This window comes from Coregonus lavaretus (assembly GCF_964263955.1).
Source record: "Coregonus lavaretus genome assembly, chromosome: 17".
Lineage (NCBI taxonomy): Eukaryota > Metazoa > Chordata > Actinopteri > Salmoniformes > Salmonidae > Coregonus > Coregonus lavaretus.
In genome coordinates this window covers 23,816,325-23,835,541 of record NC_140004.1, presented here as the reverse complement: position 1 = coordinate 23,835,541, position 19,217 = coordinate 23,816,325, and the positions used below count along the sequence as shown (strand labels likewise).

Genomic DNA, 19,217 nt, shown 5'->3' with positions numbered 1-19,217 from the left:
TAACATGCTCTGGGCCCGGGCTGGGCTGGGCTGGGCTGGGCTGGGCTGTGAGGTGCCAATGTCAGTCTACTGTAACTGTCTGACCTCAAATGTCCAAAGCCTATTATGCCTATACCATTTGTCATAATAATAGAATTAGGAGCAGTTTATCAATTCTATATACTGTATGTTAATAAACATATTGTATTCCCTCTGGAAATCTGTACCAGGCATTGCCTTGTCTCTTGTTAGTTTTTTCTGGAGAATTCTTAGCATATTAATTATTATTACTGGGCCAGGTAAGGCTATGACACTTTAACCTGGAGACAGAACCACATAGATAAACAAGTAGTGCACTACTGATACACCTCATCTGAGGGGTTTCCTTTCCACTGTAAAACTGTGAGAGAACTGTGTGCGAATCATCATAAAAGTGAGCCCATCTATGGATTGGGGTTATTTATGGCACTATCTATGGGCTATGCAAATCAAAGAAAACCTTTGAATAGGTTATTTTTATGCTGCCATCCAATGTACCTTGTGTGGGTAATCCCCTTTCCTTGATACCTGCATTTACAAACAAGATAAAATATTTACCTCTTCTTTCACCTGACATCGGAAGTGAACTTTTTATCACAGCTTAGTTTAAACCACTCCTCTTCTATTCCTCCAAATCTGGCAGCCCAAAAAAAGGGATGCCTCAGAGAAGCCTGATACTGTATAAGGACCATATGTAAGCCGGTGGGCCAACGGTAGACCAACAGAAGGGCACGGCTGCTAGTCAGGCATCCCAAAGGCCTAATACAAGGCTTTTAACTGAACACACAACTCTAATGGCCATGCCTCCACATCTACAGCGGCAGAAGTCATGTCATTTTGGGTCTGTTAAGTTGGCTGTTTAGTTTGGATCCTTCTGTTTACTTAGCCACTGCGTGCACCAGTACTGTGGCAAGTTCTGGTAGGGAAAAGTCAGTGACACACATGGTGGTAGCTAATCCCAATGGCACCATCAAGTTCCCACCACAACCCATAAATGTCCCCCTCTCCTGCCCTCCGTCCCTGTTTCCCACAAAACCCAGCCCAGACTGGCCCCGTCCCCATCCCAGTGCCCTCTGAGTGGTGCGGCTGGTTGGGGCTGGTTCCTCTCATCCCGCAGGCCCATTAGCCCACACTGATGCTGACACAGGGGAGACACAGTTAGCCAGGCCTGTTAGATGAATGGCTGCTCCGCCGCCCCACCACGCCACGCCCCGCCCCGCCATGTGTTCCTCTCTCTCTGTGGTGAATGATCATTAGCCCTGCGGCGGGCTGTCCTCCCCGGCTCCGGCTCCATCCACCAGCCTGCGGCCATCCCCTACTCTCCTCCTCTGTTCCCCCGCTCCAGGGAGCCACAGCGCTGTGATATTAGGAGTATAATTATGATTTTATGGAAAGCCAGGTGACAACAGAGCCGTGTGTCTCTCAGAGGAAAGGAGGGTATATAGATAGATAGACACTCTGCTGTGTGTGGACATACATGCTGGCTGCAGGCAAAGCTTTTGTTTTCAGGAGGATTATATTTTCTAAAAGATAATACGCTCAATACAAAGGGTCCTATGTTATGGATTGGTTCTCCACACTCTCATTTTTTTTAAGTTGCTTGCTAAGCTTTCGATCGGCTCTGCCCGCTCTCTTTCTCTCTCTCTCTTTCTCCCTCTCAGTTGTTTCAGTCCCTGTGGAAAAGTTGTTGGTTTTGCTTATATTCTTCCAAGACACAATCATCAAGGACAGTTTAGAAAATCTAATGATTCCATTTTCATGTAATTATGATGCTGTGTGAATGTGCTCCATTTTAATGACCATATTTCATGTGGAACGTTTGCTGTGTGAGCTGGTAACAGATGGCTCAGCAGAAAGCATATTTGAACTATCAAATTACTTGCTTTCTACATAGTGTGGCTGTCTGATGAGGCACTCGAAGTGAACTGATTTCTTGTGAGTGGGATGATAATCTTGCCACCTCCCTCTCTTCTCCCCTCCCATGTCCACAGGCATTATCCACCAGATGAAAGGAGACTATGAGACTGCACTGAAACTCCACAAAACCCACCTCTCCATCACCCAGGAGCTCAGTGACTATGCTGCCCAAGGCCGGGCCTACGGTAACATGGGTAACGCCTACAACGCGCTGGGGGCCTTTGACCAGGCCGTACGCTACCACCGCCAGGAGTTACAGATCTCCATGGAGGTCAATGACCGGGCCTCCCAAGCCTCCACCCATGGTAACCTGGCCGTGGCCTACCAGGCTCTGGGGGCCCACGACCGCGCCCTGCAGCACTACCAGAACCACCTTAATATCGCCCGTGAGCTGCGAGACGTCCAGAGCGAGGCTCGCGCCCTCGGCAACCTGGGGAACTTCCACTGCTCCCGGGGAGAGTTTCCCCAAGCCGTGCCCTACTACGAGCAGTACCTCCGCTTGTCCCCTGACCTCCAGGACATGGAGAGTGAGGGGAAAGTCTGCCACAACTTGGGCTACGCCCACTACTGCCTGGGAAGCTACCAGGACGCTGTCAAGTACTATGAGCAGGACCTGGCTCTGGCTAAGGACCTGCATGACAAGCTGAGCCAGGCCAAGGCCTACTGTAACCTGGGACTGGCCTTCAAGGCTCTGGGTGACTTCACCAAGGCAGAGGAGTGTCAGAAGTACCTGCTCTCTCTAGCCCAGTCTCTTAATAATGCACAGGCCCGCTTCAGAGCCCTGGGAAACCTGGGGGACATCTTTGTCTGCAGGAAGGATGTGACCGGAGCTATCCAGTTCTATGAGCAGCAGCTCGCCCTGGCTCACCAGGTGAGATTCTCTGGCTCCTGTTTTTAATTTGTCATAGTCACAGGAAAGGTCTCCACTTTGTCTGCATACAGTAAGAGAGATTAACATTATATACTGTAAGTCCAGCACTCCACTGATTTAGCAAGGCAGGGCTGTTTATGTAATGCTGTTGCTGTTGTAGATTTGCTGATGCACTGAAATCCTATCTGTGCTTTGTTTCAGGTGAAGGAGCGCAGGATGGAGGCGTGTGCTTATGCTGCCCTGGGTGCCACCTACAGACTGGTGCAGAAGTACGACAAGGCGCTGGGCTACCACACCCAGGAGCTGGAGGTGTACCAGGAGCTGGGCGATGTGCCCGGGGAGTGTAAAGCCCACGGCCACCTGGCAGCCGTCTACATGGCTCTGGGGAAGTACGCCATGGCCTTCAAGAGCTACGAGGAGCAGCTAGAGCTGGGCCACAGACTGAAGGACCCGGGGGTAGAGGCCCAGGTCTACGGCAACATGGGCATCACCAAGATGAACGTAGGGGTGATGGAGGAGGCTATAGGCTACCTGGAGCAGCAGCTGGCCACCCTCCAGCAGCTGAGTGGCAACGAGGCCGTGCTGGACCGGGGTAGGGCCTATGGTAACCTGGGAGACTGTTACGAGGCCCTAGGGGACTTTGAAGAGGCCATTAAATACTATGACCAGTACCTTTCTGTGGCCCAGAGCCTGAACCGCATGCAGGACCAGGAGAAGGCCTACCGAGGCCTGGGGAATGGACACAGGTCAGTGACATCTCTCAGTAGCCCCGACTAGCCATTCTTAGAAATCTGTAACGTGACTGGTTATAGCTCCCTATCAGGTCACTAAGTAGGTAAATTATGCTTATTTAGATGATGTGCCCATGGGGGCCTCGACTCTCAGGGAGCCCCCATTGATTTTGTTGAGTCACTCAGGTATCATATGAACACACATAAAACATGGCAAAATGTGTAGTATTGCAAGAAAAAGCTTAAAAACAGCAACATTTTCTTTCTGCCAAAAAGAGGGGTGTGAACAGTTTGGGGTCGCATCAGTGGGGGTTTGTTACTACGCCGATAAAGACAATATCCATCCGGAACTTTGCCACCTAGGACATTTGTGTGACCGAACCTTCTCAAATAGTAGTTGAGTACCCCTGCCCTGTTTTCTAACTGAATGAGTTACTTAGATACTGTTCTAGGTAAGCTGTGCTATCTGTCCAAATTACCTCTTCTTGAAGTAGTGATTGGACTAAAGTGTCACTAAAGGATTGGCTTGGGTAGACATGGTGTCTCTGCAGCACAGAAACACTGCTTTAGCTCTATAATGAACATCTGTGGTTGGATGAAAAGCCATGAAATCTCTTACTGGCTGTATGAACAGCTAATATCTTAATCAAAGATGAAGAGTACTGCTGATGGAAGTATATATACAACTTTAATTTGTATTTTTCTCTGTTGAATAACATTTAAAAGCAAGGCGTCATATTTCAAATACACTCCTAAGCCACCGTTGCGAGCAGAAAGCCATTCTGCCTTTGAATAAGTTGCCGATATGAATTTCCTCTGGTTGTTGCGGTGACAGATTTTTTGCTTTGACGGGGTATTACTAATAATCATAGTAATCCTACTTTGCATAATCTTTTTTATTTTTGTGCCTGCTGCTGTTTTCCTGCTTGTGTTGGCGCTTGCACTTCCAGGACCACCGTAGTTTAAAGACACCTTGACGGTCGGTGCTAGCTGCTTCAGAACTGAGCCTACTGGCCCCCAGCTGATCTGTATGCAAAGAGCCTGCAGTTAATTCGAGACAACTTTTTATATTCTGTCTCTTTTCTTCGCTCTCTCTCTCCCCTGTGTGCGTCTGAGAGCTGATAACATCCTGTGAGAATACGGTGCGAAACAAAACGTGGCGGCAGCAATGGAATCTTCATTTCAGAGATGATTTTTCCCCTTAGTGTGCATCATTAACATGCCACCATAACAATCAGACAGAACCCTGCATTAGTCATGCATGAGCTAAGAGGTGAAGAATATACATCAGACTCCTACCCTCCTCACTTCCTCTCACTCTCTTTCTCTCTCTCTTTTTCTCTCTTTCTCTTTCTGTCTCTCTGTCTCTCTCTCTCTCTCGCTCTCGCTCTCGCTCTCTCGCTCTCTGTTCCAGAGCCTTCACTCAACCAGCTCACATTAAAACAGAACATGAATGAAGTTCAAGCCTTTTATTCTTTAATGGTCCTTTTCAAATGACATCCGGCAGTTGTTGCTCCGCCTGTGAATGTGAAAATTGTCTATTTGCAGGGTTTCTGCAGTGTGTGCAGAGTGTTCTAGAGAACAAAACCTGGGTATGAATGCAGGTCTTAGTCAATGTGTAGGCCTATTCACAGAGAGAGACAGAACCTGTATCATCCATGTGACATCCCTCCAATCTAGCCAAGTGGAGGGTGAATTATTTTATCTAGCACCCCCCAACCCATTGCATCATTACCCCATCAGCCCTGCCTCATTCCCCTGCAGCCCCATCTCTTCCCCCCTACACACACACACACACACACACACACACACACACACACACACACACACACACACACACACACACACAGTCCTCAGAGAGTCTGCCGTGCTTTTTGTTGGGAATCTGAAAATTAATTCCCACTGAAACGATGCAGAGCTTAGCAAATGGCAAATGTGATGTGTGTTTCTCATTCTTCCCTAATAGCACAATGTGGCCATATGTGGAGATTAGATAATAGCTGTTCTACTATCCCCCTGATAGGAGATAAGCAGAGAGATGAACAGGGTTACTGTGAGAGGAGTGCACTTGGAGGACACAGTCTCTGTGGCACGAGTCTGTTTGTTCATATTGAGGAGCAGATGGCAATTACAGGACGTTCTAGTAGGCATATAATATATTCTACCCATCTCTGTCCATGCCTGCCCAGTTCACCGTGCATATCTCTGTTCCTGCCTGCCCAGTTGACCCTGCATATCTCAGTCCTTCCCCTACTGTTTGACTCCCCCTCGTCCGGCCCTGACTCTCTGTGTCTCCCCCTGCAGGGCGATGGGTAACCTGCAGCAGTCCCTGGTGTGTTTTGAGAAGCGTCTGGTGGTGGCCCATGAGCTGGGGGAGTGTGGAGGGAAGGCCCAGGCCTACGGAGAGCTGGGGGCGCTCCACAGCCAGCTGGGGAACTATGAACAGGCCATCTCCTGTCTGGAGCGCCAGCTAGGCATTGCCCGCGACACCCAGGACCGATCACTAGAGGGCGACGCCAGCTGCGGCCTGGGTGTGGTCTACCAGTCCATGGGAGAGTATGAGACGGCCCTGCGCTGCCACCAGAGTGACCTGGAGATCGCAGAGGAGACGGGCAGTCCCGCCCGACAGGGCCGTGCCTATGGCAACCTGGGCCTCACCTATGAGTCGCTAGGCAACTATGAGCGTGCAGTGGTGTTCCAGGAGCAGCATCTGAGTGTTGCAGCTCAGACCAACGACCTGGCGGCCAAGACCCTGGCCTACGGCAGCCTGGGGAGGACACACCACGCACTGCAGAACTACTCACAGGCTGTCATGTACCTGCAGGAAGGTGAGCGGTGGGGTTGGGGAATAGGAGGGAAGGAAGGAGGGAGGGAGGGGGGGTTACTCATATAGATATGTAGACTTTAGTGACATGAAAGGTGTTGTGACAGCTTCCAACGGAGATGGAATATATATCTGACAGGCATGAATTATCTTGAAGTAGAGCCAAGTAATAATTCTACCAAGAGCAGCAAAATTTTTCAAAAGGCTTATATTTTGTGATTATACCGTTTTTCTGTGTGTATTCGTCTGTTTTTTATTAGCTTGTGTGAGGATGTTTTTGTGTGAGTATAGTTACCATTGTGTGTTTGTGTTTTGTGTGTGTGCACACGTGTGTGTGTGTGTGAGCTCATCCCCATGTTGCATGCCGAGGCATTTAGCAGGTTTACTGACTGCCATTCTTCACACCTATATCCACTGTCTCAGATGGCACTTTCAAATGAGCTGCCAAAGGATCTTTTCACACACTGTGTATCTTTTCACACACTGTGGCTGGCAGACTCCTGCCTCTCACGCTTCATTGTCCTCTACAGATGATGGCGAAATAAAAAGCTGCAGCCTTGGCTCTCTAAAATTAATTATGTCAATAACAGTGCAGGGATTGTTTGTCATAGGGAGGACGTGACCAGAAACAGCTTGCAGGGCTCCGTGGGAGCTGTAATGAGCGTGGCCGTCAGCGCCATTAGCAGCCATTATGCAGAGGCACACCCACTGCATTACTCCCCAAAGCCTGTTTGCATACAGGGAGAATGATCTCTCTGGGTTTATAGGTTGCTTCATCTCCTATAAGGAAGAGAGGAACTAGAATGGCTTCCCTGTCCTCTCCTGTCCTGTCCTCTAAGCCACCAGTGCTTGTGGTGACCTAGACATTGTTCCAACCCTGCTGGTTGGGCTTTAATGGAAACAAAGGAGGCAGGCCACTCTATCTCTTCCCTGTCCTCTTACTGTCCCCTGCTCTGTCCTTGCATTGTTCTTTGGTCCAGCTATGAAAAAGCACACTACTACCTTCCCTATCCTTGACAGCCAATTATTTCTGGCCAACCTACCCAGACCTAAAAGTTGTCAAGTTTTTTTTTCTTCTCAGTTTTCCTTTTTTTTATGCCGCACTGCTTGTTTTTTGTTTTTGCATCCTGAAAAATATGAATTGGAAGGAAGCCTAGGAAAGGAGCTCCACTCAGTGCCTATAGTGACAGCATGTGACCTCAGCAACGTGTGTGACTGTGTGTTTGTGTGTGTGTTTGTGTGTGTACACGCCTCACAGTAGGAAGGAGAGAGACACAGCAGTGTTAATGCCTGCAGTATTTTCATCATATAATTTATAATTAGGTAACACTTTGTGAGGCTTTATTCTCTTTACAGTCACAATGCCTTGTGTGTGTGTAAAGTGTGTATGCATGTGTTTAAATGTTTGTATGTATGCATTATAAACAGTAAATGTGTGTGTTCCCATGATTAAACGGTGTACATGTTTGTTTGTCTGTGTGTGTGTGTGTGTGTGTGTACAGTCACAGGGTGCATGGGCCCCCGGGGCTGTAGTGAATCTCTTCACCAGCTGTCAGGCAGCCATTCAAGTGGTCTCTAGTTGCTCTTCATAGTGCAGCCAGTCACAGAGCCACCATCACATCCTCATGTCAGCCACCACAATGTGACTGTGCTGTAGAGCAGTCACACAGGGACAGTGACGGCACGAGAGTGACACACAGGGAGTTAGGGGAGAGAACATAAAGAGAAAGAGAGGGAAGCATGTGAAAAGATATAGAAAGAGGATGCAATGCAGACACAGTGCCTTCAGAAAGTATTCACACCCCTTGACTTTTTCCACGTTTTGTTGTGTTACAGCCTGATTTTAAAATGGATTAAATTGAGATGTTTTGTCACCGGCCTACACACAATACCCCATAATGTCAAAGTGTAACAATGTTTTTTGACATTAAAAATGAAAAGGTGAAATGTCTTGATTCAATAAGTGTTCAACCCCTTTGTTATGAACAGCCTAAATAAGTTCAGGAGTAAAAATGTGCTTAACAAGTCACATAATAAGTTGCATGGACTCACTCTATGTGCGATAATAGTGTTTAACATGATTTTTTAATGACTACCTCATCTCTTTATCCCACACATACAATTACCTGCAAGGTAACTTTAAAACAGCTACAGAGTGTAATGGCTGATAGGAGAAAACTGAGGATGGATCAACAACATTGTAGTTACTCCACAATACTAACATAATTGACAGAGTGCAAAGAAGGAAGCCTGTACAGAATACAAATATTCCAAAACATCCATCCTGTTTGCATCAAGGCACTAAAGTAATACTGCAAAAAATGTGGCAAAGCAATTAACTTTTTGTCCTGGAGACAGTGTTATGTTTGGGGAAAATCCAATACAACACATTACTGAGTACCACTCTTCATATTTTCAAGCATAGTGGTGGCTGCATCATGGGTATGCTTGTAATCTTTAAGGACTGGGGAGTTTTTCTGAATAAAAAAGAAACGGAATGGAGCTAAGCACAGGCAAAATTCTAGAGGGAAATCTGGTTCAGTCTGCTTTCCACCACACACTGGGAGATGAATTCACCTTTCAGCAGGACAATAACCCAAGGCCAAATCTACACTTGAGTTGCTTACCAAGCAGACAGTGAATGTTCCTGAGTGGCCGAGTTACAATTTTGACTTAAATCTGCTTGAAAATCTATGGCAAGACTTGAATATGGTTGTCTAGTAATGATCAACAACCAATTTGACAGAGCTTGAAGAATTTTGAAAAGAATAATGGCAAAATGTTGTACAATCCTGGTGTGGAAAGCTCTTAGAGACTTACCCAGAAAGACTCACAGCTGTAATTGCTGCCTAAGATGATTCTAACATGTATTGACTCAGAGGTGTGAATATTTATGTAAATTACATATTTCTGTATTTCATTTTCAATAAATGTCCAAGCATTTCTAAAAACATGTTTTCACTTTGTCATTATGGGGTATTATGTGTAGATAGGTGATTATTATTATTTTTAATCCATTTTGGAATTCAGGCTGTAACACAACAAAATGTGGCATAAGTCAAGGGGTATGAAGGCTCTGTACATTCATAATGTAATGATCTTGCATGTGTGATTCCACCAAGTCAAATCAAATGAAGGTTTATTGGTTGCGTACACAGGTTTGCAGATGTTATCGCAGGTGCAGAGAAATGCTTATGTTTCTAGCTTCAACAATGCAGAAATATCTAGCAATACAATAACAATACACACATAATCCAAAACGTATAAAAATATCAGAAATATCAGAACAAGCAATATCAGAACGAACAATGTCAGAGTCAGGAATATAAATATGTATATAAATGGTGTGAATAGACAGTATGGGCAGTATATGAATAGAAAAGGTGTATAAAGCAGTAGTTATATAGGAAGAGCCATGACTAGAATATAGTATATACATACAAAGTGGGTAAAATAGTATGTAAACATTATTAAAGTGACCAGTGTTCAACGTCTCTATATACATGGGGCAGCAGTCTCTAAGGTGCAGGGCAGAGTACCGGGCAATAGTCGGCTAGTGACAGTGTCTAATGTGCCAGGCAGACTACCGGGCAGTGGCCGGCAAGTGATGGCTGTTCAACAGTCTGATGGCCTGGAGATAGCTGTTTTTCAGTCTCTCGGTCCCGGCTTTGATACACCTGTACTGTCTAAGTCTGCTAGATGGTAGCAGGGTGAACAGGTCGTGGCTTGGGTCGCTGAGGTCCTTGATTATGTTCTTGGCCTTCCTATGACACCGGGTGCTGTAGATGTCCTGGGCTAACCACACCACCCCCTGGAGAGCCATGTGGTTGCGGGCGGTGCAGTTGCCGTACCAGGCGGTGATGCAGCCCGACAGAATGCTCTCGATGGTGCCTCTGTAGAAGTTTGTGAGGGTCTTAGGGGCAATGCAGAATGTCTTTAGACTCCTGAGGTAGAATAGGCGCAGTTCCACCTTTTTCATTACAGTGTCGATGTGGTGGGACCATTTCAGGTCCTTGGTGAAGCTTTTGACCCTCACCGCTGCGGCCCCGTCGATGTGGATGGGGGCGTGATCTCTCTGCTGTCTCCTGTAGTCCACGATCAGCTCCTTCATTTTGTTGACGTTGAGGGAGAGGTTATTTCCCTGGCACCACTCTGCCAGGGCTATAAACTCCACCCTGTAGGCTGTCTCGTCATTGTTGGTGATAAGGCATACCACTGTTGTGTCGTCAGCAAACTTGATGATAGTTGGAGTCGTGGGTGGCCACTCAGTCATGGGTGAACAGGGAGTATAGGAGGGGGCTGAGCACACACCCATGGGGGGCCCCTGTGTTAAGGATCATCATGGCGGAGGTGTTGTTGCCTAACCTCACCACCTGGGGTCGACCCGTCAGGAAGTCTAGGACCCAGTTGCACAGGAAGGGGTTCAGTCCCAGGGCCCTGAGCTTATTGAAGAGCTTGGAGGGCACTATGGTGTTGAAAACCGAGTTGTAGTCGATGAACAGTATTCTCACATAGGTACTCCTCTTGTCCAGGCGGGATAGGGCAGTTTGCAGTGCAGTGGCTATTGCGTCATCAATGGATCTGTTGGGGCGGTATGCAAATTGTAGTGGGTTTAGTGTCAACCGCACTATGAAAAAAACATGCAGGTTTTTCAATTGCCTTTAAAGCTTCATCATAAGTCCTCTTCATAGAACAGCTCAGAGAAAGCGAGAGAAAGAGAGGGAGTGTGAGAGTGACTCAGAGAGATGGAGTTAGAGAAGTGAAGGGTGGAGGGTGTCAGGGAATGAAAAGGATAATTTAGATCAGTTTTCTCTCTCAAGCTCCCGACACTAATGAGACCTGAGTTGTCCCTGCTAGTGCTGCCACAGCAGTCGAGATGAAATGGGTTACTGTGACTAGAGGAGGCCAGTAACACACACGGAGAGCGAGAGAGAGCGAGAGAGAGAGAGAGAGAGAGAGAGAGACAAAACCAACACCACACATCACAATAACCCAAACCTCACCACTTCTACAACCGTATATCCAGACCATCTTGCCCAGCTATACAGACAGCCCCCCTAACGCACCATATCTCTTGAAACATCTCCACACTTTTTATCATTTTATAGAACTCAAATTCCCCCCTAAGGCGCGCAGAGACCATCCCATTAAATAATAGTAAAGGGTCTGTTATCCCTCCACCTTTGACCCTGTTCCTCCTTGTTATCCAAATAGCTAACTTTGCCTGAGAAAACAGAAAATTCAACAACACACATTTAGCCTTTTCCTTATTTGAATACCTGTACCCCATTATAAACATCCCGACAGTAAACTCCACCCCCAACCTCTCACACAGACATTCCAACCGAGACATTAAAGGCATTAACCTGGCACACACAGAAAACACATGAATCACAGTTTCACTCATGACACAGAAAGGACACCCCTGTCCGACTCCCGGTTCAACCTGTGCCAACCAGCTGTTAGTGGCCAGGGCTCCATGTAAAACCCTCCACTGGAGGTCCCCTGACCTCTTTGGTACTGGGAGTTTGTAGAGCCCCCTCCATCTAAAACCCACCATACTCTCCCCCCCACATACCACCCTGCCACTGATGTGCCTTCACTCCTGTTAGGCTCCTGATGTTCCTTACCTTAACGCAGAGGTTGTAGAGGGCTTTACCTCCTACCCCTTCAAACTCCCCCAGGCTCGGAGTGTTAAAATCTAACAAGTCCTCCAGACCCCCTTGCCAGTCCCCAGTCTCTGCCGTCACATGCAGTGGCGGAAACATTGGTGGCCCCTCCCCCTTTGGCCGCTCAAACACCCCCTTTACCGGCTCAGACAGTACCTCCTGGACTTCCCCCAGGAATCTCTCCAGCAGCCTAAGAGATGTTAGTCCTGTTTGTTGTGCTAGGACTTCTGGTGTTTTCCACCCCTGCTCTCCCAGCAGTCGCAGGTCACCCAGCCTTAGTAATCCCGCTGCCATCAGTCTCCTCTTCAGGGTGGTCGACTGAACCGATCTCAAAAGGATGGCTGGGTTGTGGAAGATAGGCTCCTCCCACACCCACAGCCCAGGCTCCACACCCCCTTCTCATGTGGGCCTTAGTAGCTGCCAGGCCCTCAGCACCGCAGAGTAAAAATCAGAGAGACCTGCTGTACTCAGCCCCTCCAGCCTCATGAGGAATAGCTGCTGGTCCAACCCTAATCCGCCAGCTCTCCTCAGCAGCACGCATGCTGGCTCCCTCCATCCGACATCAGTATGGTACAGCAGTCTCTGCGCCGCCTTTAGTCTGAATGCAGCCACCCTGCTCTCCAGTTCCACCAGGCCCTGTCCTCCTTAATTTACGGACATATACAACACTGCCGCCCTCAGCCAGTGATGGCCCGACCAGAAAAAATCCACCAGCTTGCGTTGCAGGTCTGCAAACAACCCCACTGCAAACCCCCTGGAAGAAGAGGAGGGGCCCTATCCCCCCATACCCCACATAACAGAGCTTTGCTCTTGCCCCAGTTTACCTTAGCTGACGAAGCTCCCTCGTACACCTTCAGACTATTTTGTAGTGCCTGCATATCCTGACCATCCCTGACCATCACGGAAACGCCATCTGCATACGCTGACACTGCTATGCCTGTCCAGCACACTCCCTGCAGTCTCCTGCATAGCAGGCCTAAAAAAGGCTCAATGGCTTGTGTATATAACTGCCCTGATAGAGGGCATCCTTGTCTAATGCCTCACCCAGACTGGCCTACTGAGCCCCCCTCCCACCTTAACCATACATGATGCCCCAGCATACAGCATCTTCACATAGGCCAAAAACCTTTCCCCAAACCCAAACACAGACATCACATTAAACAGATACTCATGGTTCACGCTATCAAAAGCCTTCTCTTGATCTAAAGAGACCAGACCAAAGTTCACATTAGAACCTCTCGACAAGTCCAACATGTCCCTGATTAAGAACAAGTTGTCCGTGATTGAGTGTCCTGGTACGCAATATGTCTGGTCCTTGTGTACTATAGAGTCCAGATGGGACTTCAGTCTGTTAGCGAGGACCTTGGCAAATATCTTGTAGTCCGCACAGAGCAATGCCACAGGCCTCCAGTTCTTAAGTTCACACAAGTCCCCCTTTTTGGGCAGGAGAGTCAGAGCCGCCCGCCGGCAGCTCATCGGCAACTCTCCTACCCTGACGCACTCACACAACACGCAAAAGAAGTCCAGTCCAATTATTCCCCAGAATTGTTTATAAAACTCCACTGGGAGTCCACCGACCCCCGGTGCACGGCCGGGGGACATCTGGGTTACGGCCTCTGCCAGTTCATGGGACAACAAGGGAATGTCCATTTCATTCCTCTGTACCTTAGAGAGCTTAGGGAGTTTGGCAAACAAAACCTGAGCACACATAGGATCACACAGTTCTGCCCTATACAACTCAGTATGAAACTCCACAGTCCGCTCCCGCATCTCCCCCACCACAGAGGTCACCCGCCCATCCGAAAGCCGTAGACAATGCATACCCTTGGCTTCACCGCTCTGTCTTTCCAAACCAAAGAAGAAGGAGCTGGGAGCATCCATCTCCTTGATCATGGAGAACCTAGCTCTTACAAGTGCTCCCTTTTCTTTAACCTGGAAAAAACTGCCCAGGTCCCTACGTAGTTCAGATAAATTAGCCTGGAGGCCTACATTGCCTTGCCCCACCAGCTCTACCTCCATTTCACTAATACTATGCTCGAGTTCCCCCAATACTCTCCTAGCCTCTGAGGATGAGAACGCTGTATACTGTTGGCAGAAAAGCAGAATTTGGACTTTTCCCACATCCCACCATTGACTCAGAGACTCATACTCTCTTCGCTGCCCCCACCTTTCCCAAAAAGTCTGGAAACCTGAGCAAAAAGTGGCATATTGTAAGAGATTTACATTAAACTTCCAATAGGATGCCTGCCGAGGCCCTGGTGAAATAGACAGCCGAGCCATGGTTATGTGATGATCTGAAAAACCCACCGGGAGAATGGTAGCGCCCAACAGCCTATTGCTCTGATTCCTGGACATGTACAATCGATCAAGCCGGTCTGCACTCACTTTAGCCCCAAATAACTTCACCCATGTATACTGTCTTGTGTTGGGATGTCTAGTTCTCCAAACATCCACTAGGTCAAACGGATTAATAATGTCCCTTAACACCCCCACTGAACCTGAATGAGGCTCCTCCCCATTTCTGTCTTTCGTAAAATCCATCGTACAGTTCCAGTCCCCGCCGACCACCAGCGTCTCCTCAGGCGATATCTGTGAGAGTTCCTGTCTAAGACACCCAAATAGAAGCCCCCTCTCTCTCCCTGTGTTAGGCGCATACACATTTATAAAGACAAAACCCCTGTTGTTAATTTGCTTTTACTACAAGTAGTCTACCCCTACACACCTCTTTTGAGGAGCAGATTTTTACAGACAGACCCGGTACAAAAAGGACTGCCACCCCTGCACTAACATTTGTCCCATGGCTCAGCACACTTGCCCCTTTCCACCAGAGCCCCCAATCAACCTAATTCACCATATCGCTATGCGTCTCCTGCAGAAACAACACCTGTACTTTTTTTTTGTTTTACATATTCACCCAACACACTCCTCTTTCCCGCATCTCTGGCGCCATTAATATTAAGCGAGCCTACCCAAAGAGTCTCCATAAGAAGTGGGAGAAAAGCCAGCAAAGAAAGAGACTTTCATCTAAACAGTGTCTGAAGGTAGACTTTTACCCACTTCCTCAACCTAAACCGTTTCCTGGGTGAGAGGACACCATGCCCCTCATTTTTCATAGCATGTTGTACTGATCTTACAAACTTTCCTGGATCACAAAAAAACAGCCTCAAGATTTACTTTTTTCCCCTTAGTCTCATTCAGGAATCTTGACAGTTCCCTCACTGTGTACTTTGACCCCTCTGACTGACTGGCTGTCAGCTCTGGACCCATTGAGGAGGAGTCTGAAAATAAATCCTCCTCATCGTCTTCCTCCTCACTCTCACCTTCCTCCTTCTCATCTCCATCTCCCATCCTGACCACCTGCTCTTCCTCTCTAGTCGGGACCTCCCCCTCAGCACCAGGCAAAGGTTCCTTGGTGACTTTCACCACACCAGCCTCTGCCCTCCCACCTCCTTTCTTCTCTCCCTCTTCCACTTGACACACTCCTCCACCCCCCCAGTCGCTTACCCTTCCCCACTATACTCTCCTCATCCACTAGCATAACCTGACTAAGCCCAGCCTCATCTACACCACCATCCATGACATGACTAGACCCCGTCTCAGCTACACCACCATCCATAACATGACTAGACCCAGCCTCAGCTATACCACCATCCATAGCATGACTAGACCCAGCCTCACCTACACCACCATCTATTGCAAGACCCAGCCTCATCTAACCCACCATCTATTGCATGACTAGACCCAGCCTCATCTAACCCACCATCTGTCGCATGACTAGGCCCAGCCTCTGCTGCCTGCGTCTCATGGCCCCCTGCACGTTGACCTCGATTTCCCCCACTGGTGCTTGAACCCTCACCTTGTCTACGGCCTTTATGTGGGCACGCAAAGCTCTTATGCCCCAAATCCCCACACTCAAAGCACCGTCGACTATCTGTGCTGGCAAAACCTGCGTAGAGCCCCTCCCCATGCCTCACATTAAAATGCACATTTAACTGTTGCTCATTGTTATTCAGAAACATGAACACTTGCCTCCGGAATGAAACAACATGCTTGACGGCATCTGCCTGAAAACCTGCCGACAGTACACGAAAACCACTAGCAAACTTACCAAAACGACTCAACTCCTTCCTGATTTGATCATCCGTAATAAACGGAGGCAAATTTGCAACTACCACCCTAGTCGAAGGGGTAGAAAATAAGTTAGGACAAGCCTCCACACCAAACACTCAAACGCCAAAAAACTCCCAGCATGCACTGAGAGAGAGAGAGAGAGAGAGAGAGAGAGAGAGAGAGAGAGAGAGGAGAGAGAGAGAGAGAGAGAGAGAGAGAGAGAGAGAGAGAGAGAGAGAGGAGAGAGAGAGAGAGAGAGAGAGAGAGAGAGAGAGAGAGAGAGAGAGAGAGAGAGAGAGCATTCTGAAAAGGAGAGCTGGAGAGAGGGAGGAGGGAAAGAGGGCAGAGAGGGAGAGGGGGTTATGGAGGAGTATTAAGGCTCACACACATAACACTGATTGTGGCTCTCGCGTTCGTCTGCCGATCATTCAGTGCGCTGTGTTTTAGGGACCACCTGCTGTAGACGTCTGACTGCCGACATTTTCCACACGATTCTACATGTAAAATCGGTGCGCACTCGGTTCGCAAATTACGTTCAGAGGTGCAAAGTACTCTCGGCCAGCAAACGCGGTTGGTGTGTCTGAGACCTTAAGGAGAGCGGGGAAGGGTTGCAGGCTTCAAAGGCGTCCGTCTCTCTGAGGGTGTACTCTGAGGGTGTACTCACAGAGCAGAGCAGATGTCTGGGGGGAGATGTGTGCTGTGCTGCTGTGCCTGGCAGGGTTGGGGTCAACTCCATTTAAATTCCAGTCAATTAAAAAAATTTACCAAACTCCAATTCAAATTTTCCGCATTGAAGAGAATTGGAATTGGAATCGGAATGTTTGTTTACTTCCTGAATTGACTGGAATTTATATGGAATTGACCCCAACCCTGGGCCTGGTGGAATACGAGGCCGGGTGTTCCTTCCTGGTCACGCTCTCTGTTCTCTTCTTACCTGGGTCAGACCCAGACATACTTTTCTCCAGGAATGTCTGGAAACGCAAAGAGAGTGAGACGAGGGCTGCTTGATACACTACATTACCAAAAGTATGTGGACACCTGCTCATCGAATATCTCTTTCCAAAATCATGGGCATTAATATGGAGTTGGTCCCCCCTTTGCTGTTAAAACAGCCCCCACTCTTCTGGGAAGGCTGCGGGGACCAACTCCATATTATGCCACAAGAGCATTAGTGAGGTCGGGCACTAATGTTGGGCGATTAGGCTTGGCTCGCAGTCGGCGTGCCAATTCATCCCAAAGGTGTTTGATGGGGCTCTGTGGTGGCCAGTCAAGTTCTTCCACACCGATTTCGACAAACCATTTCTGTGTGAACCTCGCTTTGTGCATGGGGGCATTGTCATGCTGAAACAGGAAAGGGCCTTCCCCAAACTGTTACCACAAAGTTGGAAGCACAGAATTGTCTAGAATGTCATTGTATGCTGTAGTGTTAAAATGTCCCTTCCCTCGAACTAAGGGGCCTAGCTCGAACCATGAAAACAGCCCCAGACCATTATTCCTCCTCCACCAACTTTACATTTTTGCACTATGCATTGGGGCAGGTAGCGTTGTCCTGGCATCCGCCAAACCCAGATTTGTCCGTTGGACTGCCAGATGGTGAAGCGTGATTCATCACTCCAGAGAATGTGTTTCCTCTGCTCCAGAGTCCAATGGCGGCAAGCTTTACACCACTCTAGTCGACGCTCGGCCATGGAAACCCATTTCATGAAGCTCCCGACGAACAGTTCTTGTGCTGACGTTGCTTCCAGAGGCAGTTTGGAACTCGGTAGTGAGTGTTGCACCGAGGACAGACGATTATTACGCGCTTCAGCACTCGGCGGTCCCGTTCTGTGAGCTTGTGTGGCCTACTACTTCGTGTCTGAGCTGTTGTTGGTCCTAGACGTTTTCACTTCACAGTAACAGCACTTAGAGTTGGCCGGGGCAGCTCTAGCAGGGCAAAGATTTGACGAACTGACATATTGGGAAGATGGCATCCTATGACGGTGCCACGTTGAAAGTCACTGAGCTTTTCAGTAAGGCCATTCTACTGCTAATGTTTGTCTATGGAGATTGCATGGCTGTGTGCTCGATTTTATACACCTGTCAGCCAAGGGTGTGGCTGAAATAGCCGAATCTACTAATTTGAAAGGGTGTCCACAACTTTTGTATATATAGTGTATAATGCCCCATTTTCTTTCCCCTCCTCCAAACTTGTTTCCCACTGGTCACAGAGAAATAGAAAGGATACACTATTTCCTTCTACCTAATATAAACCTAGTATCCACAGCCTTGCATGGTCAGCAGCCCAATTCAAAGCCCAGATTGCGTGCTGTGCTGTTAGCACCTCACAGGTGACATGTGGCTGTCTGTCCTTTTTCATCATTTCCCTCCATGGAGTGTCTGTTTCATCACAGTAAATGGGTGAAACCAAGCAGTCGGCAGGCAGGCTGAGGACACATGCAAAGATGTGACATACGCATCACCGCTTGAGGGATTGAAACTGGAAAACAAACAGCATTCTCACCAGGTGATCTGACAAAGCCACGCTAACTGAACACAGGAAAAAATATCCCTGGGTTTTTGCTGAATCTCAGAGGAAGTTTATGGACCAATGTGATGAGCTACACAATGAGTTTCAAGACAGGATTTATCTATCCTCTGTGTGTGTGTGTTGTATTTCCAGTATGTGTGGTTAAGTGGATGATATGTGTTGGTTATTTGCTCTAATGTATGAGTGTGTAATTGAGGACAGAGTACGGAAGTATTGTCTCTACACTCTATTAAACCTCTTATGTTTGGTTAGTCCCACACGTCCTTTATACAGAAGCATTAAGTGTGTGTTTGTGTTTGCTCAGCCACTCGATCCTTACCATTGATTACTAGGCACCCAGATTAGTGCCCTAACAGCCTCTTACTGTGTGTCTGGGAGTGTGTGTGGTGTGTGTGTGTGTGTGTGTGTGTGTGTGTGTGTGTGTGTGTGTGTTTGTGTGTATGAACCCCAGACTGAGTTGTATTTTACAACTGAGGCCAAATATTCAAGCCTGTTCACTGTCAGAATATCAGTACCACGCTATGCTTACATCTGTTACCCCTGAAAGATA

The 19,217-nt window shown here is 48.0% G+C and overlaps 1 protein-coding gene across 1 annotated transcript in view; it reads left to right on the top strand.

Annotated features, from left to right (window-relative positions):
- Positions 1-19,217, top strand: part of LOC311144604 (tetratricopeptide repeat protein 28-like) — a gene marked incomplete at its 5' end in the record, with an annotated part of 335,073 nt that overhangs the window by 280,832 nt on the left and 35,024 nt on the right. Inside the window, 4 exon segments of the mRNA XM_084180641.1 lie at positions 2,010-2,806; positions 3,008-3,552; positions 5,842-6,420; positions 6,422-6,461. Of these exon segments, the coding sequence (XP_084036767.1) occupies positions 2,010-2,806; positions 3,008-3,552; positions 5,842-6,420; positions 6,422-6,461 (1,961 nt within the window).